The 23,547-nt window shown below is 39.1% G+C and overlaps 2 protein-coding genes and 1 pseudogene across 10 annotated transcripts in view; 1 reads left to right on the plus strand and 2 right to left on the minus strand.

Moving 5' to 3' along the window:
- The window catches only part of LOC309652608 (uncharacterized protein), a 41,795-nt gene extending 27,966 nt beyond the window's left edge, over positions 1-13,829 (minus strand). Inside the window, exons 1-3 of one of the 3 annotated variants that reach the window (XR_014258800.1) lie at positions 13,628-13,824; positions 8,801-9,022; positions 416-661 (exon numbers count right to left, since the gene is read on the minus strand). Coding sequence is in view for 1 of the 3 variants with exons in the window: in XM_082446696.1 (XP_082302822.1) it covers positions 416-432 (17 nt within the window). In the remaining 2 variants the exon portion in view is untranslated. Of the gene's footprint in view, positions 1-415; positions 662-8,617; positions 9,023-13,627 lie in introns of all 3 variants that reach the window. The other 2 variants (XR_014258801.1, XM_082446696.1) reach the window with 2 other exon arrangements.
- A 93-nt stretch (positions 13,830-13,922) lies between these two features.
- The window catches only part of ZNF81 (zinc finger protein 81), a 72,468-nt gene continuing 62,843 nt past the window's right edge, over positions 13,923-23,547 (plus strand). For 2 of the 6 annotated variants that reach the window (XM_082446485.1, XM_082446481.1), the window contains exons 1-2: positions 13,925-14,029; positions 19,664-19,909. Coding sequence is in view for 4 of the 6 variants with exons in the window: in XM_082446481.1 (XP_082302607.1) it covers positions 19,838-19,909 (72 nt within the window). In the remaining 2 variants the exon portion in view is untranslated. The other 4 variants (XM_082446482.1, XM_082446483.1, XM_082446484.1 and 1 more) reach the window with 4 other exon arrangements.
- Positions 14,555-17,936, minus strand: LOC309652619 (ribosomal biogenesis factor pseudogene; annotated as a pseudogene). The gene has a single exon. The product of its transcript is annotated as a ribosomal biogenesis factor pseudogene (transcript).

Below are 23,547 nucleotides of genomic sequence, written 5' to 3' on the forward strand. Positions count from 1 at the left end.
TAAAGGAACAAACGACAATGCACCAGAGACTGAGTATTTTCTAGTTCTTTTCTGGGAAGGAGAAGAGATCTATGGTCAGAGCTGGGGAAATGAGGGGTTACAGGTGAGAGGGTACCTTCCAGAGTCTGGAATCAGCAGGGAGCTGCCTCCCCCTCCCCTAGGCTGTAGGGGTGACCCTCCCATCCCACCCTTCCTCCATCAACTGCATCATTTTCCACTGAAACACACAGGGCTTTGAATGTGGGACACCAGTGACTTGGTGCTCACGCAGCAGAAGGACGGTGATCTGTCTCGGGGCAGCAAGTCCAGAATCTGCTGCTTCTGTGACCCACTTGCCCCTGCCCTGAGGCCCTGGTGACAGGTTAGGGCCATCTCCTCACTGAATTCCTGCCCCTGGAGACCTCTCCCTCCTCACCTCACACATGCTGCCATGTCCCTCTGCAGCCAGGGCTGGGGACCACTGGGGAGAGCTCCAGTTGGCTGGCATCTTCCTGCTGGGCCTCAGCCCCCAGGCTCTCTTGCTGACAACTCTGCTCTTCCCGGGAGCCCGAGGCCAGGTGGGCACCCATGGACTCAACCAGAGCTGCTGAGGCCGGAAGGAAGATTCTGCAGCCTTCACTATAGGGTCTTACCCAGGGGCTCCGCAGAGACTTCAAGAAACCTGGAAAGACAGTGTCCACATGGTCAGTTACTCAACATTCATCCCACAAACACTTCCTGCAGTCACCAAGGAGTGGCTAGCTGTGTTGAATACTGCAGAAGAGAAAAATTCAGAAAAAACTAACTCTAGTTTATAGTCATGGTGGAATATAGGAAAGATGATAAAATTTGGATTAAAATTACTGAAGGTTTGAATCCCAGGTCTCTCACATGTTAGCTGGGAGAATATGAAGAAGTTACGTTCAGATACAGGTTCCAAAACAAGGCAGATATGCCTATCTTAAGAGATAATAAAAACTACATGAGATGATACTTGTAATGGTAAGCATTGAATAAATATTAGCAATTACTGTTATTAAAAGGCACACATCAGGCACCTCATTTAATTTTCACAACTCTGACAATCAGTTCTATTATTATTCTACCCATTTTACAGATAAGAAAATAGAGGTGTAGAGATTTTTAAGTCATGTGTACTAAGATCACAAAACTAAGTGGAAAGACAGGATTCAACCCAGATCTGTTAGTTCCAAAATTCACACTCTCAGCCACTCAGTAATATTGCATCAAATGCCCAAGCCCTGACCTGCTCTAGCCCGTTGATAATTGGTCACTACAGGTCCCAGATCCCTGAGACCACATCACTGTTATCTCTGGCTGGTAGCAGAAGCCATCCATGACTCACTGAACCACATCAAATGCAGGGTGCTACTGAAAAACTAACCAAACATTGACATGGCACAGACTCTTAACATTAATTCAGATTGCAAATTACTTTTCCAAGAGGGTAATTAGCCTGGCTTTCAAAGGCCCCTCAAATAATCCCCAGCAGAGGATCCCAATAACATACCCCCACCAGGAATCCAATCATTCATCTGTCTAGACAGCTAATAACTGATCCTTACAGTACCTGAAATGGACTAAAGGAGAGGCCAGATGCTGACCTTCCAGGCCCCAATTAACTGACTCCACATGGCCACAATTCCTGATACCCATAGGACACCAAATCACTGATCGCAAGTATTTTCAAAATAAGACCTCCCCAAAGTCTCCAGTTGCCAAAGCTCCAAGGCTCTCAGTCAACTCACTGACTACGTCAGCCTTTCAATCATTACCTTGCAGAGATCTTAATCACTGACTTCTACATTCAATGATTCCTACAGAGATGTAATCACTTTCCCCCAAAATGCCCAAGTATTATTTGCTAAGGGCTCCTTCAAATGCACATTCACTGCTGACAAATTAGTAACTCCAGCAGGACTTCCCATCACTGATACCATTAGGCCTGAAATCAGTGGTTCCTAACTCTGCGTGCACATCAGAATCAAACTAGGATCTTCTAAAATCTTCTAAAAATGCTTATGCAAAGTTCCACTCCTTAATGAGTGTAACTTAATATCTGTGGGCCCAGGCATCTGTATTTATAAAAACTGCATAAGTGATTCTGATGCACTGTGAGGAGTGAGAACCACTGTCTTAAATCTGATCCTCCCCCACATGCATCCTCCTAGCATCAGACTTCTCACAACAATGGAAGCCAGAGTCATTTAACATCTACGGACCATGGAGAGAAGAGGACTTCAGTGTAAGGAGACTATATCCCTCCTAAAGATCCTATTTCTCAGCCAGAACCAAAGAAGGACAGTTTTAGACATGAAATAATTTGAAGAGTGTTCCATCAATTTACCATAGTGAAGGAAAACATTCAAGGAAGTATTCTAAATAAAAGAAAATTGAATCAGAAGTGAGATCTCAAAAGAACAAAACAATGCATATGCAAACACACAAGTTCACCTGGTCATCGTGAGATCTTTGAAAACAACAGGACATGTATGTATGTAAGTGTGTGTACAATCATAACAGAGGAAGAAAATGTGACTGGGAATTTGAAATTTAAAATGCTAAGTACCTTTTAAAGCAGAAACCTAAAGAAAATATAAATGACCTGTAATAAAAATTTTAAATTATCTTTGAAAGGTCCAGAGGTATAACTGTCTTGCTGAAGAAAATTGAAAGGAGAGGGCATGTCTCTATAGGTATAAATAGGGAAAATATAAACTTAATTATGTTTGATAGAAATGGGAAGATATACCTTTAAAGATTTTATAAAAGTTAAAATTACCTGACTTAAAAGGTGAGTGGGCTGGGGAGAGAGGGGGTGAATGGTCATACCTGCACTAAGTCATCAAAAGTAAGAACAGGAAAAAGAAAGCAGAAAATAATATAAATAGTAAACATAAAATAAGAAACAAGGCATAGAATTAGGTATACTATGGTTATGTGAAATTGAATCAGTTGATTCATTCTGTCGAGAGAGAGATAAGATTGGAATAAAAAAGCAAGCACAATGAGACATAGTTATAAGAAGCATAACTAAAACACAGCAGCAATTTGCAAAATAAAGGGTTGGGCAAAGATATGCCAAGCAAAGTCCAGAAAAAGGAAAGCCAGTTTGGTGATATAATTATCAAAGGGAATTTCAAGGTCAGAAGCATCCAATCGGTATAAACAGGTTATATATAAAGGCAGAGCTAGTAGACTAAGGAACTTAGGAAGAGTGACCTTAGGAACTCTAATTCAAAAAATTAAACCCAACCCCGAATAGCCCAAAACAATCTTGAAAAAGAAGAACAAAGTTGGAGGTCTTACACTTATGGATTTCAAAACTTTTTACAAAGTTACAGTAATCAAAACAGTGTGGTACTGGCATAAAGACAGATATATAGACCAATGGAATAGGGAGCCCAGAAATAAATGGGTCATATACGGTCAAATGATTTTTGACAAAGGTGCCAAAAGCATTCAATGTGGGAAAGGTTAGTCTCCTCAATAAATGGTGCTGGGAAAAAAACTGGATATCCATGTGCAAAAGTATTACCTTACACCATATACAAAAATTAATTCAAAATATATCAAAGACCTAAATATAAGACCCAAAATTATTAGAAGAAAACACAGGGGAAAAGCTTCATGACATTTGTATTTGGCAAAGATTTCCTGGATATGACACCAAAACACAGGAAACAAAAGCAAAAATAGACAAATTGGACTACATCAAAATTAAAAACTTCTGTGCATTGAAGGACACAATCAATAGAGTGAAAAGGCAACCTAGGGAATGGAAGAAAATATGTGCAAATCATATATCTGATAAGGGGCTAATATCCAGAATATATAAAGAACTCCTATAACTCAACAACAACAACAAACCCAGATAACCCAATTAAAAAATTGGCAAAGGATTTGAACAGACATTTCTCCAAAGATGATATATGAATGGTCAACAAGCATATGAAAAGATGGTCAACATCAATCATTAGGAAAATACAAGTCAAAAAAAGTGAGATAACACCTCATACCCACTAGGATGTCTACTATTAAAAAAAAAGAAAATAACAAGTGTTGGCGAGGACGTGGAGAAATCGGAACGCTTGTGCACTGCTGATGGGAATATAAAATGGTGCAGCCACTATGGAAAATAGTACGGCTTTCCTCAAAAAATGAAAAATAGCAATCTCACTTCTGGGTATATATCCAAAAGAATTGAAAGTAGGATCTCAAAGACAAATTTGCACACTCCTGTTCATAGCAGCACTATTCACAATAGTCAAGAGGTGAAAGCAACCCAAGTGTCCATCAGGAGATGAATGGATAAACAAAATGTGGTATATTCATGCAATAGTATATTACTCAGCATTAAAGAGGAAATTCTGACACATGCTACAACATGGATGAAACTTGAAGACATTTGCTAAATGAGATAAGCCAGTCACAAAAAGAAAAGTCCTGGATGATACCACTTACATAAGGTATCTAGAATACTCAAATTCATAGAAACAGAAAGAAGAATGGTGGTTGCCAGGGGCTGGAGGAGGGGGAAATGGGGAGATGTCGTTTAATGGGTATACAGTTTCCATTTCATAAGGTGAAAAAGTTCTAGAGATTGGTTGCAGAACAATGTGAATATACTTAACACTATTGAACTGTACACTTAGAAATGGTTAAGATGGTAAATTTTATGGTACGTGTTTATTTTTGCCACAACAAAGGTAATTAAAAATAGATAAAGAAATAAAAATCAAACTCAAAATGCACCAACAACACTGAAGTTATACACTTTGTACCAGATGTTATTTCACACAGCAAAAGCTATATTTATAAGAAAATGTACAGTCCTACATGATTCGTTATTAAAATGAGAGAAAACCTCAAAAAAGCTAAGTACTCAACCTGAGTAATTAGAAAAAGAAATTAGAAAAAACTCAAAATATGCTAATAAATCCCCTAATAAAACCTAAATGCGATATATGTGTGTATATTATATGTACATTGAGAGTATAAATAAAGTGAAGAGCTCATCCTTTGAAATGACCAGTTACATGAATAAACTTCCAGCAAATCTGATAAATAGAAAAAAAATACAATATTAGGAAGGAGGAGATATTACTACTAGAGGAGATATTCCACTAAACATTATTTCTAGAAGAATATTATGTGCAAATCCATAGCAACATTTAAATATGGAGGTGAAACAGGTGCTTCTCCAGCAAAATATAAATTAATGCAAAAAAAGAAAGAGCAAAAGAATCTCTAAGTGACCAGTGTATAGAAGTCAGAAAATTTGTAATGTGTATCATTTTTAAAAAACACCAGCTTTGGGACTTCCCTGGTGGCGCAGTGGTTAAGAACCCACTGTCAATGCAGGGGACACGGGTTCGAGCCCTGGTCTGGGTAGATCCCACATGCCATGGAGCAACTAAGCCTGTGGGCCACAACTACTGAGCCTGTGCTCTAGAGCTCGCGAGCCACAACTACTGAGTCTGCGTGCCACAACTACTGAAGCCTGTGAGACTACAGCCCATGCTCCACAACAAGAGAAGCCACCGCAACGAGAAGCCCACACACCGCAATGAAGAGTAGCCCCTGCTCTCTGCAGCTAGAGAAAGCCTGCGCACAGCAACGAAGACCCAATGCAGCCAAAACAAAAACAAAAACAAAAAAACCAAAAACCCAGCTTTCTGTACTATTTTTTGCAATGTCCTGTGAATCTATAATTATTTCACAATAAAAAGTTAAATACAGTATGGTGACAGATGGTTACTAGATGTATCATGGTGATAAATTTGTAAGAAATACAAATATTGAACCACTACGCTGTGTACCTGAAACTATTATAATATAGTATGTCAACTATACTTCAATTAAAAAAAGAAAGTTGGGCTTCCCTGGTGGCGCAGTGGTTGAGAATCTGCCTGCCAATGCAGGGGACACGGGTTCGAGCCCTGGTCTGGGAAGATCCCACATGCCGCGGAGCAACTAAGCCCGTGAGCCACAACTACTGAGCCTGCACGTCTGGAGCCTGTGCTCCGCAACGGGAGAGGCCGCGACGGTGAGAGGCTCGCGCACCGCGATGAAGAGTGGGCCCCGCTCGCCGCAACTGGAGAAAGCCCTCGCTCAGAAACGAAGACCCAACATAGCCAAAAATAAATAAATAAATTTATTAAAAAAAAAAAAGTTAAGTACAAAAAAAAGGTACCACGATGAAATTGACTTAATATGGAGTGCAATCTAACTTTTAAAAAACAGTATTTCTACAGTTTTTAAACAGTTCTAGACCAGCGGATGGCAAACTACAGGCTGCAGGTCAAATCTGGTCCTTGGCCGGTTTTTGTAAATAAAATTTTACTGGAAAACAACCATGTCCGTTTGTTTACATATTGTCTGTGGCTGCATTTGCTACAGCAGCAGAGTTGAGTAGTTGCAAGAGAGACTGTAGGACTGGCAAAGTCTCAAATATTTACTGTTTGGCTCTTTACAGAAAAAGTTTGCTAATCCCTGTTTCAAATAATAATAGCAAGTTGGAAATCTTCCAAATTTATTTTATGAAGCACTGTTACCTTACCTAAAAAATATAGTCTTAATACAAACAGTTATCTGGAGATTATTTCATCTTATAGATGCAAACATCTTTAATAAAATATTAGCAATTTGAGTCCAGTAAGGATCAAAAGAAAAATTTACCCCATGACCAAATTGGGTTTTCCGATAAGACACAGATGGTTAATGCTAGTCCATTTATCGATTTACTTATTACATCAACAAATTAAGAAGAAAAACTATACAACCGTATCAATGGATATAAAAAGGGCATTTGACACAATTCAGCAGTAATTCTTAAAATTTTGTAGGAAACTACAAAAATTCGGCAAAGATCATAGTCTCAAAACCACCAGGAAGTATAAAACTAAAAGGTAAAATGCTGAAGACAATTTCCATTAAAACCAGTAACAACATGGGGTTGTTCCTATCACAACAGTGTTTGAAAGCTCTAGCTAATGCAATTAAATATGAAGATGAAATAAACTGCTTCAATATCAAGAAGGGAGAGAAAATCATTTTTATTTGCAGGTTATATCATTGTATACTCAGAAAACTAGTACAGGGAATTTTGACAAGGTGATGGGGTACAAGATTGAAACAGATGGAGAGGAAAAAAATATCCTATTTCCAATAATGACAACACAAAATACCTAAAAGGAAATGTAACAAGAACGGTGCTGGACTCAAAATAGAAAAACTAATAGTTATTATTCTAGAATATAATATAAAACTTAAGCACATGGAGAGACAGACCATATTCCTGGGCAGGAATATAATAAAATAAAAATATCACTGGTTCAATATTAACCGTATTGACATAACCAAGTGCCAAGCAGAATTCCAGTTCTTTTCCAGCTTGGTAAAACAATTTCAAACTCTGTATGCAAGTATAAATAGCCAAGAAAATTATGTAAAGGAATACTGAAGGGATGCTTGGACTAGCAGATATTAACATTTACAATAAAACTAATGCAATCAAAACAGGGATAAATAGGCCAGTAAAATAAAAGAAAATGTCCACACTTTGATCTTAATATGTACAGGAATAGATATGACACCAGCGATGTTCAATTGAGGGAGTACAGAAAAGTTCACTATGTAAAAGCCAGGGAAAAGAGGAGGAATGAACAAAGGCTATGGAAATGCAGAGAAGGAATCAAAGTGCCCAAATAACCAGAAAGGATCTCAACCACTAATAGGTGGAAAAGGTAAAACAGAACTAGATATAATTATTCAGCCCTCAGAACAATAAAAAATGAAAAAGAACATCATCCAGTACTGGAGAGGATTTGGGGAAATGGGGGTATTTATATATTGCTGATGGGAATATTTCATACACATTTCCGTATACATAGATGTATGTATTATACATTGTATATATCGATATAATATATACACAATGTATTACAAAATATATGTATAACACTTTTGAGAGGCATTTGGCAATGTCTATTTTAAAAATACACACACTTGTACCTAACAATAAGGTTCAAAAACAGCAAAAGCCGACACAAGCAAAGAGAAATGCACAAATCACGATTACACTGCTCTCTACAGAGCAGGTAGGTGAAAAAAAAATCAGAGAGGGTATACCAGTTTTGAACAACACAATTAACAATCGGAGAACACATATTCTTTGAAAGCAATAGATGGCACATTTATGGGACTTGGCATAAGGCAAGTCTCCACAGGTTTCAAGGAACGTTCATGACACAAATCACATTATCTAACCTCTGAGAAATGAGGTTAGAAATCAATAACAAAAGGATTAACTGTTTATTGCAAAACAGAAACGCGCTTCAAAGTGACACGTGTGAAATGAAAAAAAAATCATAACTGAATTTTAAAATACTTGGAAATGAACAATAATGATAATACGATACAACAAATCTTGTGGGTCTTAGATGGAAATGTATAGCCTTAAGGCTTAAATTAGAAAAAGACAGGCTGACTAACAATTAGCTGGGCATCCGATGTAAAAGATCCCATCACTGAATCCACAGTAGCCCCATCACCGACCCAGATTCCGCCCCCCACCATCACTCAGCTCAGAGTAGCCAACCCCCTTCAAAATCACCTCTGCGCGACGCTAACTCGTAAACAGCTGAGAACCGCTTCCCTTCCAAGTGCCGACCTCTAACACCCGGGTGTTTAGTGGAGGGGCGGGGGGTGTCTCATGCGCATGCTCAAAAGCACTTGCGACGCTCCGTTCCCCAATCAACAGGGCACTTTCACGCAGAGTCCGTGAGAGTTCCCTTACCCTCTGCGGCTTTGCTGGGCTCGGAATATGGCCGCACCCCAATGTTGCTGCTTCAGGGGGCCGCCATCATGGGAGGGTGTCCGTGCCGTACAGTGGAAGAAGCTGTTGCCTCCTGCCTCACGCAGCAGAACAGTGGGGCCGCCTTGGGAGAAGGTGGACTACGCTTCTTTGGGTAGACTTCCTGGTGCATGGGGGTCTTTGCATTTAGCCTCTGAGGGGCTCCTAGGGACATAGCACGGGTGAGAGGGGAGCCATTACTAATGAAAAGAGTAAGAATAAGAACCCAGAGTGAGTCTGGGAGATACCACTGGAGTTGAGGGGAGAAATATCAGGATGGTACCCTCCCCTGGCCGATACTATGGAGTGTTGAAGAAGGGAGAGTAGGGGCGATACTGTACCCCTCCCCCCCCAGATACCACGAGGGGAGAGAAGTCGGGGTGGGAGCGTCGGGGTAATCTCAATCAACCCTCACACTAGTCACTCCAACTGAAATAATTGGTATCAACAAAAATTAGTTTATTTATTTTTTGGCCGCACCTCCTGGCTGGTAGGATCTCAGTTCCCCAACCAGGGATTGAACCCGGGTCACCGCAGTGAAAACCCAGAATCTTAACCAGCAGGCCACCAGGGACACCCCCCACAATTAGTTTTAAATTGATATGGCTAATGGTTGTTTTCTCTGTCTAATGTAATGTGTCAATAAAAACATCTTCTAGGATTATTCATACTTCCTTGTAAAATAACATCTAAGTAATAATTATGCAAGTGCAGCCTTACAACAAATTTCCAATCCTGTCCCACAAGGAGTTTGCTGCCCCTTAGGGCCTCAAATATGGAAATTATGGAGAAGCCATTGCCCCTCTGGGAGATGTCGTGGGGGCAGAGGTGAGAAGAATCCACGATATCCCTTCGATGGATGAACTGCTACACATTCTTCAAAACCCATCTCACATGTCTCCTGTGGGAAGCCCTCTCTGACGGTGGTAGAGGCTCCATGCCAGCTGAAGGTCCTTCTGACGCGCAGGTCCTATTTGAAAGGACCTGGCCCTGAGCTCTGGTGTTCTCTATGTCTTTGTGCCCTCAGACCGGTCACATCCTTTTTGGGCCCCAGTTCAACATTCTGGACAGTAGAGGGCTGGACTCTGTGATTACCCAATAATAGTGTGAAATTTTTCCATTAAAAAGCTGGGTGTAAAATAAATAAGCTATCATTGCCTTCTATCTACTGACACATGTAAATGGTTGTGGCTGTTTGTCCAGAGGTCCCTGCTCAGTAAATATTGTAAACTATTTTTTACCTACTGAAGGAAGGCATGCAAGACAAGACTGATCAGAAGACTGTGGATATTACTCCTTGCATCTACCGTAGGGCAAAGAGGTACTCATCATTACATCCTTAGCTGCAGATATGAAAATATTCTGACCTTGCGTTCTTCCTCGTTTTCAACTACATGCCCATATAAATGTGAGGATTTGAGACTGGCCTGCTCCAGGATGCAGGGCAGTCAGTGATAGAGTTTAAAAGGAGACTCTGATCTTCCTACTTAAAGTGCAGTCCTCCAGCATTTCCAATTCACATCACTCTGCCCTATCCACCCCTCTTTAGCAGTTATCACCTTTCAACAATGTTTATTGCCTCTCTTCCCCACTAGGATGCCAGGTCCAGGAAGCTAGGGACTTGGGGGCTGTTTTGTTTTACCAAACATCAAGTACCAAGAGCAGTGACTGGTGATCAATAAATATTTGGTGAATGAACAAATAGGGTCTTACATACTTAGAAGTTCTCCATCTCTAGTATTTTCTGCATTACTCTAGAAATCAATTTTATAATTAGTCATGTCATCCAGAGATGCCTGCAGAGTCTTTAGGAGGGAATAATTAATCTTTTAAGAAAATGAATCCAGTGCATGTGTTTTGCTGCTCTCTACATGTATGGTAAGATACTAAAAATAAAGCAGTTGATTACTCACATATGTGAGAAGCAGAAATCACTGCAGTATCAGCACGAACAAAGAAATGAGCAAACAGTAAATGAATAAGATAATTTCTGATAAAAAGGAAGGCTATGAAGAAAACGAAAGCATGGTGAGGAGCTAGAGAGTTGTGGGGTAGATCGGGGAAGAAAAACATCCGAAGAAAGGACATTTGAGCAGGTGCACGAGTGGTGTGATGGAGTGAACCCTGGGGCCAGAGCACTTTTGGCAGGGGCCACAGAAAGTGTCAATGCCATGGAGCTCCTGCCTCCCTGCTCATCCCACAACTGGGTGGCATCTCTGGGCTGGGGCCAAAGATTTTCTTACCCCATTCAAGAAAGGGACATCACTTTTCTCCATGCAGACTTTCTCTTTTTACATTTAGATGTTTATCTAACAGTTTAATTTTCCCAATTCACTTAAATATTAAGTTAGTTTCAATAATATAATTAGCACTTATGCCCCTACCACCCAAAAGAAAAGGTATGGCCTTAATAACCTCCATCTATCCATGTGTTCCCCCAATTGATGGCCCTGGCTGCCCTCAGCTGAGGTAGACATCATCCTAAACCCCAAGTTCATCAATTTTTGATTTCCTTTTTATATAATTTTATCACAACTATACAAAATCCTAAATAGTTCATCTTCTTTATATTAGTAGCTTTTAATTTTATAAACGTGTGTTATGTTTTATACACTATTTTGGGAATCACAGGGTTTGTTTTTTCCCTTAAATTCATCCTTATTGTTGGGTACTGTTCCAGTTCATTCATTTTGACTCCATCCATTTTTGTTTCCAGGTCTTGCTATTGTGAACAGGATGCCATGCATATCCTAGGTTTCATGTGCAAGTGTTTCTTGTGGATATATTCCTAAGAGTGGACTGGATAGATTGTGAGGTATGTACATATTCGCTGTAGGAGGAAATGCTAACTATTTTCTAAAGTAGTTACACTGATCTATATTCCTTCAACAGGGCAAAAAGATCCTGTAGCTGTACATCCTCTGCAACATTGTACTGTCAGACTTAAATTTTTGCAAATTGAATGGGTGTAAAATGTCATCTCATCATGTCTTGATTTGTATTTCCCTGATTGCTGGTGACTTTGAACATCTCTTCATATGTTTATTGGCTCTTTTTTGTTCTTCTCTGAAATAGTCTAATAGACTTAGTTTTTTAAAAACGTAACCATAGTGCTATTACGACACTCACATTAACAATGATTCCTGGTGCTGTATTAGACATGTATGCATGCCAAACATGCTTCCACTAATTCCATTTCTTCTTTCATTTATTCATTCAACAAACACTCAGACCAGGGCTATAGGGGCAGAAAGAGAATCTGGGATAATCAGAGAGTCCAACCCTCTAAGAAAGTAAAAATTAGCTCAGGGTATAAAAGTCTGCTCTGCCACTCATAAGGCTGGGAGAACAGACACAGATAAAGTCAGATGCAAAATTAACAGAAAATATTATTTCTCCCAAGGATGTCCTGCAGCTGTAATGTAGTAAATAACTCCTACTTTGAGTGACTACTGCTTTTTTACTCACTGAGAAACTGTTCTCTACAATCACAGGCTATCAGAAACTGCTGTTTGAAGTGATATCAGTACAGATAAAACATCCCACTCTTGCTGAAGATTCTAAGTCACTTAGACACCGCAGCTAAGATTTCCAACCCCAGTGCAGAGAGAAGGGGTATCTAGATACAAAATTCTGTATCTACCTTAACTTTATGGTTTCCAAGGAAACAGGATTCTGGGTTCGCTTCATAGTCCACATACAGCCCCGCTTTGCTTTGAGTTTACCAAAACACTGCTTCATTCACATTTCACCTGAACTTCACCATTCCTCAGAATTCCATAATAACTCTATTTTTTCCTTTGTTCAGTGAGCCACCCCATGGTTCCTCTGGCGTGTGGTCTCCCTCACTGACTGATAGATTTGTCTGACTACAGATTAATCCCAGATGGTCTTAGGCTAATTGGGATAGGACACCCTTACATTCCAGATTGTTAAACTGAGGCCCAGAGGGGATGTGACTGGACTGAGAGCATCCAGCAAGTTCACACCTGAGCCCCTCAAAACACCTTCCTCACTTGAGGATTCAGAAAGGCCTTCAGAGGGTTACAGAGCCTTCTACCTCTTTTAGGAGGATTCCCTGGAGGAGATATCTGAACTTGGTTTTGAAAGATAAGTAGGCATTCCCAGGTGAAGGGTAGCATGACTTCTTCCCCTTCTGCCCCTGTAACATCTCCCGGAGGGCACAGGCATCTCCAGAATTTCCATATTGGGGGTGATAAGGGGCAACAAACTCGTTGAAGGGCAGAATCAATCTTGCCTTAAAGCTACATTTGCAAAGTAAGGGCACTATTACTATATAGATTTTATTTTATGAGAAAATAAAAATAAATTTTCCTAAAGATACTTTTATTGACATATTGCATTAGATTAAGGGAAAAATCAAAAACCATTATTGGTAAGAACTTTTACTTTAGCTCGAGTAGCTGGAGTGGGAGATAATGTAGATTATGGGAACATCCAAACCCCACAGCCAACCCCCACAAGCCCAGCAGAGGGGAATCTAACACTGACTCCTCCCCCTTTTCCCAGGGCTATATCCTAGGATGGCTTGCAGGTCCCTCATTTCTTCCCTTTCTCCCCTCGCGGTATGTTCCAGGAGAGACCCGCAAGCAGTCCTATTTCTCCTTCTCATCCGGTGGTATCTGCCAGGAGATAACAGCCACGGGCACCTCTGCGTCTTTCCAGAGGCCTCTCAGCTTCTCTAAACATTATTACACAGATCCCAGGATGCCCGCCCAGAGAAACGTCCCCACCCCCGCTCCCCACTACCTGTGAGACAGCGCCAGTGCTCAGCAATGTGAGTTTAGAGGCTTCCTCATCCTCTGTACGGAATGTACACTCCTCCAACATGGCGTACCCCATGAGGAAGCGCAACCTGGGCGCGGCCATGTTCCCCGCCTGACAACGCTGCCTAGGGGCACTGAGGGCAACCAAAACACCGACTCCGTAACATCTCCATGTTGGCTCTGGCTGACTACGGCTTCGAATGTGATTTTGCGCATGTGCAGAACCGCGCCCCTTCGTGCGAAGCCCCAAACCCCGAGAAGGGGCGGTGCTAGGGGTGGTGACCGGAAGCTGCTGCGGTTTTCAGCCGCGGTTTAATAGTTGTTGTCAAGAGGATCCCAGTGCTCTTTGCCGGAGGGATGTGGAGGTGATGGGGACCCGGGGAGGGTGAGTGTTGGGGAATTCTCTGTGGTCAGTGATGGAATCGGTTGTCTGAACGTAGTTGGATGATTCGCTTGTTATTTTTCAGGCTTTCCTCTTTTCTCATATCAACGTTAAGGTCTTAAAGTTCACTCTGAGACCCACAAGGTTTGGTGCATTATGTTCTAAGTGTTTTCTAAGAGTTGATTTTTTTTTTTTTTGCCCATGAATTATTTAGAAGTGCGCTTTCATTTTACAAAAGTTTATCTTTTTACTAGATTTCTAACAGTTTTCTGTGGTTAGAAAAATGTCTACATGAAGCTCATTCCTTGAAATATGAGGGGAGTCATGGCCTAGTCCTTGGTGAATTGTTTTATTAATGTTCCATGTATAATTCGAAAATAATATTTAATTGTTTAGTCGTCAGTTGTGTTATTTGTACTTTTTTTGTCTGCTAGTTCTGTTACAGAGAAAGGAGAGATTAAGTCTTCACTGTGATGATGATTTGTTCATTTCTCCTTCCTGCTGCCCATGATCCATTTTGAGTTAAGTTTTGTATGAAGTGTGAGACTTAGATCAAGGTGCATTTATTTGGATGTCCAATTACTCAAGCACCGTTTGTTAAAAAGACTGTAGTTCCTCCACGGACTCATTCTGTACCTGTGTCAAAAATAAATTTGCCATACTTTTGTGTGGCTATTTCTAGGTTCTCTATTATGTTCCATTTATTTATGTGTCTATCTACTTTTATCATGAATGTGTGTTGAATTTTGTCAATACTGTATGAATTTATATGGTTTTTCTTCTTTGGCTTGTTAATATGGGGGAATGCCCTTATTGATTTTTGAATACTGAATCAGCCTTACATTCCTGGAATAAGCCTCACTTGGTTGTGGTGTATAATTCTTTTTTTATATTGCAGGAATTGATTAGTTAATGCTTTTTTTTTGAGGATTTTTGTGTCTAAGTTCGTGAGAGATGTTGGTCTATAGTTTTCTTTTTTTGTACTTTCTTTTTCTGGTTTTAGTATTAGGGTAATACTGATCTCAATAAATGAGTTAGAAAGTGTTCTATTTTCTGGAAGAGATTGTGTAGAATTATGTTATTTTTCTTTAAATGTTTGATAGAATTCTCCAGTGAAACCATCTGGGCCTGGAAATTTCCTTTTGGAAGCTTTTGATTATGGCTTCAATTTCTGTAGTAGTCAAATGACTATTCGGGTTATCTATTTAATATCTTTTCAGAGTATCTTCATATTTAATAGTGGGTAAGTTGTGGGAGTCTCTGTTTTGTGAGGAATTGGACTATTTCATCCAAGTTTTTGAATTTATGTGCATAAAGTGGTGTGTGGTATTCCCTTACTTTTCTTTTAATGGCTGCAGGATCTATAGTTATATCTCCTGTTTCATTTCTGATATTGGTAATTTGTGTCTTCTCTCTTTTTACCTTTGTCAGTCTTGCTAGAGGATTACCAATTTTATCGGTCTTTTCAAAGAACCAGCTTTTGTTTTCATTGATTTTTCTCTATTGTTTTTGTTTTCAATTTTATTGTTTTCTGCTCTTATATCTATTACTTCTTTCTTTCTATTTGCTTTGGGTTTTCTTTGCTCTTCTTTTTCTAGTATCTTATGGTGGGAGCTTACCTTACTGATTTAATACCTTAATTCTTTTCTAATATAAACATTTAGCATTATAAGTTTCTCTCTCAACACTGCTTTATCTGCATCCTGCAAATTTTGATATGCTGTATTTTGATTTTCATTCATTACTTTTTAATTTCCCTTGAGACTTCCTCTTTGATCCATGGATTATATAGAAATGTGTTGTTTAATTTCCAAATGTTTGGAGACTTTCCTGTTACCTTTCTGTTATTGATTTCTAGTTTGATGCTATTATAATCAGGGAACATATGCTGTATGATTTCAGTTTATTAAGGTTTGTTTTATGACCCTGGAGAATGTAGCACAGGTGCTTGAAGAGAATGTGTATTCTATTAGTGTTTGGCTGCAGTAGGATGGGTATATTCAGTTAGGACACCCTTTTCTTGGTCCTTTGATTAAGGGGAGCAGGCTTTTCTTAGAGCTTTTTTTGTCTGTAGCTATTGATGGTTCTGAGTTATAAACTTTTCTAGTGCCCTGTTTGTGATATATGGGAGGGAAAATGAAGCCCGGGGAACTCACCGCTATGTTGTTCCTTAGGCCCTGAGGTCTGTGGACTGTCTGCCTTTCCTTTTTACCTTTCAGAGTTTTTCTATTTGTATTTGCTGTTATGTCATTTTTTTCCCTGGTTTCTTCTACATTCATTATTCTTTTCTACCTGTATTTTCCTGTATTAACTTTGTTAATTTACATTTTGCTAGGGAAGCATCTGTTTCACATCAATATTAAAATATGTTGCTATACAGTTATGCATAATATCCCACAATAACTACTTTGAAACACTGCCTCATCTGGGAAAGATTCTCATTCTGTCTCTCTCTCCCTCTCCTTCCCTCTCTCCCTCTCTCTCTCTCTCTCTCTCTCTCTCTCTCTCTGTGTGTGTGTGTGTGTGTGTGTGTGTGTGTGTGTGTGTGTGTGTATGTTTTTAAACTCTTCTTTATCTCATTTGCTAGGGAGTTATCTGTGACATCGGTCATTTTAAAGGACCAGCTCTTTGTTTTCTTTAAACTCCCATTGTTATATTTATTTGACTTATTTAAGGTTTTTATTAATTACTATTTTCCTTTTGGGGGGTTGCTTCGTTTTGTTTTTTTCCTACTGCTGACGTTTTAGATTGAATACTTAGCTCTTTTTTGTTTTATTTATTTATTTATTGTATAAAACATTTACTTTGTTGGTCTTTGGGGGCAGTTTGATACATCACCAGTGTATTACAGCTGAGCCATTAATCTTGTAGCTTCCTCACCATTAACTGGTTCATTTTTATGACACTGCTGAGGAATCAGCTGTTTCTGCAGAGGTTCAAGAGAAAGGCCTTTTAAGAAATGTGCAGGTTCCTTTTGTATATCTACAGAAGCTGTTTCCACTCTATTAACTTTTTCATCATTCACAATGTTTATCTTCTTAAGATTAGTGGTAACTGGTTTTGCTGTATTTTTTAACCTTAAAGTTTTCTGACTGGCTCTATGGAATACATTCCTGGACTTCTGCCCTCTTAGTTTGTTCTTGGCCATTGTCTTTGATACCCTCGTGTGGCTGCTCAAGCTCCAGGTGATACCATCTGCACCTGTTATATTTATCTTTAATTAAAAATAAAGCCATTTAAATCTATAAATTTCACTCTGTATACAACTTTAGCGTGTTCCATGACTTCTGGTAAAAATTGTTTAGCTACTGTATTGATTTCCGACTTTGATCCTGGGTTATTTAGCAAACTGTTTCTTTTCTTTTAAAACAGATTTATTTATTTAGATATATAAAACAGACTTATTTATATATATTCAATACCTTAAAATTCACCCATTTAAAGTATACAATTCAGTGGTTTTCAGTACATTCACAGAGTTGTTCAGTCATCACCACAATCTAATTTTAGAATATTTTCAACACCCCAGAAAGAAACCTTGCACACATTAGCAGATATTCACCATTCATGCCACCCCACACCCCCAGCCCTAGGCAACTTCTAATCAGTTTTCTGTCCCTCTATATTTGCCTATTTCGCACATTTCATATAAATGGAATCATAAAATATGTGGTCTTTGTGACTGGCTTCTTTCACGTAAGATAATGATTTCAAGGTTCATTCATGTTATAGCATGTATTGGTACTTCTTTTTTTATTGCCAAATAATATTCCATTATATGGACACACCAAATTTTGTTTATCTGTTCATCAGTTGATGGACATTTAAGTGCTTTCGGCTTTTGGGCTACTATGAGTAATACTGCTGTGAATATTTGTATACAAGTTTTGGAGTGGACATGGGTTTTCATTTCTCTTGGTAGATACCTAGGAGTGGAACCGCTGGGTCATATGACAACTCTATGGGTAGCATTTTGAGGAACTGCCAACCTGTTTTTCAGAGTGGCTGCACCATTTTACAATTCTACCAGTAATGTATGAGCTCAAATTCATTCACATCTCACCAACACTTGTTACTGTCTTTTTTTTTTTTGCCATCTTTGTGTATATGAAGTGGTCTCCTAATGAATAGAACATTTTTTATTTTTAAAAATATTTATTTATTTTTTGGCTGTGTCGGGTCTTAGTTGCGGCATGCAGGACCTTTTGTTGTGGCGTGCGGGCTCTTCGTTGCGGTGCGCGGGCTCCAGAGTGCGTGGGCTCTGTAGTTGCAGCAGTCGGGTTCTCTAGTTGTGTCACACGGGCTTAGTTGCCCCGCGGCATGTGGGATCTTAGTTCCCCGACCAGGGATCAAACTGAAGTCCCCTGCATAGCAAGACAGATTCTTAACCACTGGACCACCAGGGAAGTCCCAGAACATTTTTGGTTTTGATTGCATTTCCCTAAGGACTAATGACGTTGAACATCTCATCTTATACTATAATCAGAGAATGTAGTCTGTTGATTCCCAACATTCAGACATCTACCAGATTTTTTGTGTGGTCAGGTTATTTGATAGAATTTTGTAAAAGTTCTATGGGCGTAAGAAAAGAAAGCATATTCTCTTTCTTTGGCACAACATCATCTTTATGTGTTTAAAATTTAATTTGTTCATACCTTTAATTTTATTTTACTCCTTATTTCTTTTACTCTTTTGTTTCCTCTTCATCTCATTTCTTAACTTTTGTTGTCCTAATTAAGTTCCTCTTCATTTTATGTGATATTTACCCTTTCCCAACAAGAATGACTAAATCTGTAGTGCCTGTATTAGTTGATCGTAATAAAATTGTACCTCAATTTGGACACAGAGACACCCTCCCCTCCCTAGTTCCCTCAACAGGAGAAACAGTTTTCACCTCTGGATGTTTTTGAGGTAATTAAAAATTTTAGTCCCAGGCTACTAGTATTTTCCTTATGGCATATCTCTTCTGTTTTAAGAAACTTTACTTAACATTTTTATTCCAAATTACGGTCATGTTTTCAACATCTGTTAAATAGAACCATGTTTATTTTGAGCCTCCCACATAAAAGGTACCATGTGGTGTACCATTGAGAATGTGAACTTGGAAGCCAGGTAGACTGAGTTTGATTTAACATCACTAAACCTATGTTTCTGTATGCATAAAATGAGGTAATAATAACTACAGCAACACATAGATGACGTGATTGTTGTGCAAATTAAATGAGGTACCTCCTTCTGTATATTACATGATTCCTTGTAATAACAGTACTTGCTAATATGAATTAAATGTTTACCTGGGCCAGTCTGGTGCTGAGTGCCTTAAAAACATCATCTCATTTAATTTTCACAACCCCTTGAAATAAATAGTTTTGATTTGTTTTGGGAAAAAAATCTGAAGAAACATTTTCATATTCATATAGCTAAAGGTTGGCAGAGCTAGAAATGAAGCTTTTATTAATTTTAGTCTAAATCTCATGGTCTTGCTCATATTCCATTTTGATGAATAACTCGAATCGGTGTTGATGTGGCTTTGTCTACTCCACAGTATCCAGTGTCGTGAACTATACTTCGGTGCCCTCAGGAAGCGCTTGTGGGGTGAATGTTGAATGCCTGACCAAGTGGACACTGTCTTTCCAGGTTTCTTGGAGTCTCTGTGGAGCCCCTGGGCCAGACCCCATAGTGAAGGCTGCAGGATCTTCCTTCAGGCCCCAGCAGCTCTGGTTGAGTCTACAGGTGCCCACCTGACCTCGGGTTCCTGGGAAGAGTGGAGTTGTCAGCAAGAGAGCCCGGGTGCTTAGGCCCAGGGGGAAGATGCCAGCCAACCAGTGCGCTCCTGGGCCATCCCTGGCCCTGACTACAGGGGGATGTGACAACTCCTGTGAGGTAAGGAAGAAGAAGAGGTGCCCAGGGACTGGAATTCATCCAGAATGAAAGATAATATCTCATTATTTTAATTTGTATGACTTTTTTTTAACCAGGCAACATAATCAGGGGATTTTTATTGGATTTATTTCCCTTATGTGAATTTCTTTTTCCTGTCCATTGCTGATTTATTTATTTTAGCTTATGGATGTTTACAGTTTTTTTTTAATATTAAGGTTAATAACCCTTTATCATTCTTATATATTTTTGTGAATATTTTCTGCCACTTTGTAATTTGAAATTAGTTTCTAGTTTTATTTATAAGTGGCAAAAGGTGACAAGTAGTTTTCGAAGTCTTCTTAAAACAGTGGCTCTTCCCTGCTTTGTTTCTCCCAGATTCCAACTCCCTAGAAGCAAGCACTCTTAATCTTTTTAATGGAATTTTTTTTTTCGTTTTGGGCATTATCTATTGACTTTCCACTATGGAAGGTAGAGATTCAGCTTTTCCATGCACCTCCACTCATACACACATTTGCCTCTAGCTATCACTGTTTTGATTAGATCTACTGTCAAGGTTTATTATTGTGACTGTTTATAGTTAAGTCATGTAGTATCCATGCTGTGATTACTATTTCTGTACAACTTTTTCTTTTGCCTGGAATTAACTATTTTTTTCTGGTTTAGTCATTTCTTTGCTTTACTATATACATATCAATAATTCAACTCCAAATTCTTTCCAACTCCAAATTCTTTCCAGTTGTTTAAATCTCCACTCTGTATATTCAAACATATTAGGTAATGATCATAGTGACAATAATTATAAACACTCATATAATGTTTACTATATGCCCAGCACTGTTACACACACACTACATATACTAACTCATCTTCCTAACAACCTGGAGAAGTAGGTACCATTGTTATTCCCATTTTATGGAAGGGGAAACTGTGGCATAAACAAAAACTATCTGGCCCAAGTTAACACAGCTAGTAATGGAGGGGGGGCTATCTCAACTCTGGGTATAAATGTCTTCTCTTTGAAGAAATCTCTCCTGGACCTTATTGATTCACTGAAGGCTAGTTTGGTTGCTCTCTCAGCTTCACACACAGCTATGACCTTGGTGTGTTCTGTTCGCCATCCCTCAGGAAATCCTTTTTACCTCTGTCTTGTGTCAGATTCCCTTTCCTGGGAATCCTGTTTCTTCCTTCCTGTTTCCTGGATCCTGTGTCTTCCTCTTTCTTGGTTTACCCCCTAATTTTTTGGGAGCACATCCTCCAGTATATCCTTGAGAATGGATGCATGACAGGTGAACTTTTTGAAGCTTTGCATGTCTGAAAATGTCATGCAAGAATGTATTTATATAATATATATAATTGTATAAATAAACTTATAGAAGTAAAAAAAGTAATAAATACCATGGAAATATATTTATTTGACCCTGACACTAAATTTATCTTTTTGACTGGGCATAGAATTCTAGGTTGGAAATCATTTTTGTGTAGAATTTTACAAGTCTGTTTCCAGTCTAGTCCTTTTCTACCCATACACACGTTTTCTCTGCTTTTCAAAAAACTATTCTTGTTCAGTTGTTGATCCTCCATATTTTAAATTCTTTGTCCTACTGATTTCCATTTCTTTTTCTTTTGCTCGCCTTTCTAGAAGTTTTTTTTTTAAACTTCATCTCCCAGATTTTCTTCTGTGTCTCTCATTAATGCTGTTCTATATTGTTGGAGGATGGAGGCAATGAAAAGTGCCCATCAAACTGGGAAGGTATCTTGAGACTGAAAAATGAGGCAGGCAGCTCCATATAATCAATGGATCAGTTTATTGTTATAGGGTAACTTACTCACAGGGTGGGATCAGGGGGGCGATGATCCAGAAGTATTTGCAGCTGCATTCTGCACAGCTGAGGGACGATTGGGACAATTTCACAGTTAACCTAAGGTATGGGGGTACGTGCTTGGAAACAAGAAGTGCATTCCTAAGTCAAGATTTATGAATGGGTAACTGGTCTTATGAGTACTGGGAATATGTCAGTGAAGGTCTTCATTATTGTTTATAAATTTATTTTATTTTTATTTATTTTTGTCTACGTTGGGTCTTTGTTGCTGTACGTGGGTTTTCTCTAGTTACGGCGAGCGGGGGCTATTCTACGTTGTAGTGCATGGGCTTCTCGTTGCGGAGCATGGGCTCTAGGCATGCAGACTTCAGTAGTTGTGGCATGTGGGCTCGGTAGTTGTGGCTCACGGTCTCTAGAGCACAGGCTCAGTAGTTGTGGCACACGGGCTTAGTTGCTCCATGGCATGTGGGATCTTCCTGGACCAGGACTTGAACCCCTGTCCCCTGCATTAGTAAGCAGATTCCCAACCACTGCGCCACCAGGGAAGCCCTTCATTATTGTTTAAAGACTACCAGAGCGTAGAGGCCACCAGACCTAACGATCGTGAAACAATATCTATTAACTACAAAGCCCTTGGTGACAGAGAAGAGGCTTACTACACAGTACAGCTCTAGGCAGGGTCACTGGAAGGACAGGAGGAACTGCAGAGGCCCAAGATGGCATCTGTTATGATAACAGCCATACATACGTTTTATTTTAAATAGCTCTGTTTCTTTTCAGGATATTCCCTTATAATAGCATACTATTTTTGTTTTACGGATGTAGCATCTTATCACTCTAGGGATATTAGTAATAGTTTTTTAATCTAATTTTTAAAAAATAATAGACACATGGCTCAAAAATAAAAAATTAAAATATATATAAAAATTTTAAATATACAAAGCTATATAGTCTAAATTCTCTTACCCATCTTTCTCCTATCTGTTCATCTCTCTTTAATACATATAACCAAGTTAGTTAGTTTTCTCTGCATGAGTTTCTTTATGCAGATAAAAGCAGCTGAGAACATATTCTTATTTTCTCCTTTTAAGTTCATGAAAGGTGTCCCACAAAACAAATTTTTATCAATTTTTAGTAATTTTAAGTCTCTTGGTGAGATAGAATATGAATTATAAACAATGCTGCCATCAACATTTTTGTTCACGTCTTGTCACGTACATGTGTCCACCCCTCTCTTGACTATACGCATGGGGTGGAGTTAGTGGGTCGTAGATTCAGCCTATCTATAAAAATGTTTTTATTGTGAAATATAACATATATCCAGAAAAGTGTGCAAAACAGACATGTACAGCTCAGTGATTTTTCACTATGTAGGTCTAGAAAATGCCCATAGTCAGCATTCCAGAATCCCCCTACTCCCAAAGATAACTACCCTCCTGACTTTTATGATAATTACTTCCATTGAGAAGAAAATCACAAGACACAGAGTGGAAGAAGAAACAGACAACAGAGGACTTATATCCAGGATGTATAAAGAACAACAAAACAATAAGAAAAAGCAGACTACCCGGTAGTCAGAGGCCTTATTTGAATAGGTATGTAACAAAGGAAGAAATCCAAATGGCTAATAACACCTGAGATGGTACTCAATCTCTTTAGTCATCAGGGAAATGCAAAAGTTAAACCGCAATGTAATACCACTACACTCCCACCAGAATGGCTAAAATTAAGAAGCCTAACAATGACAAGTGTTAGCAAGGATAGGGGGTCATATCAGTAGTTCATATACTCATTTCAGCACATTATAGCTGCTGCTAT

The sequence above is a fragment of the Balaenoptera physalus genome (genome assembly GCF_965194825.1).
Source record: "Balaenoptera physalus genome assembly, chromosome: X".
Classification (NCBI taxonomy): domain Eukaryota; kingdom Metazoa; phylum Chordata; class Mammalia; order Artiodactyla; family Balaenopteridae; genus Balaenoptera; species Balaenoptera physalus.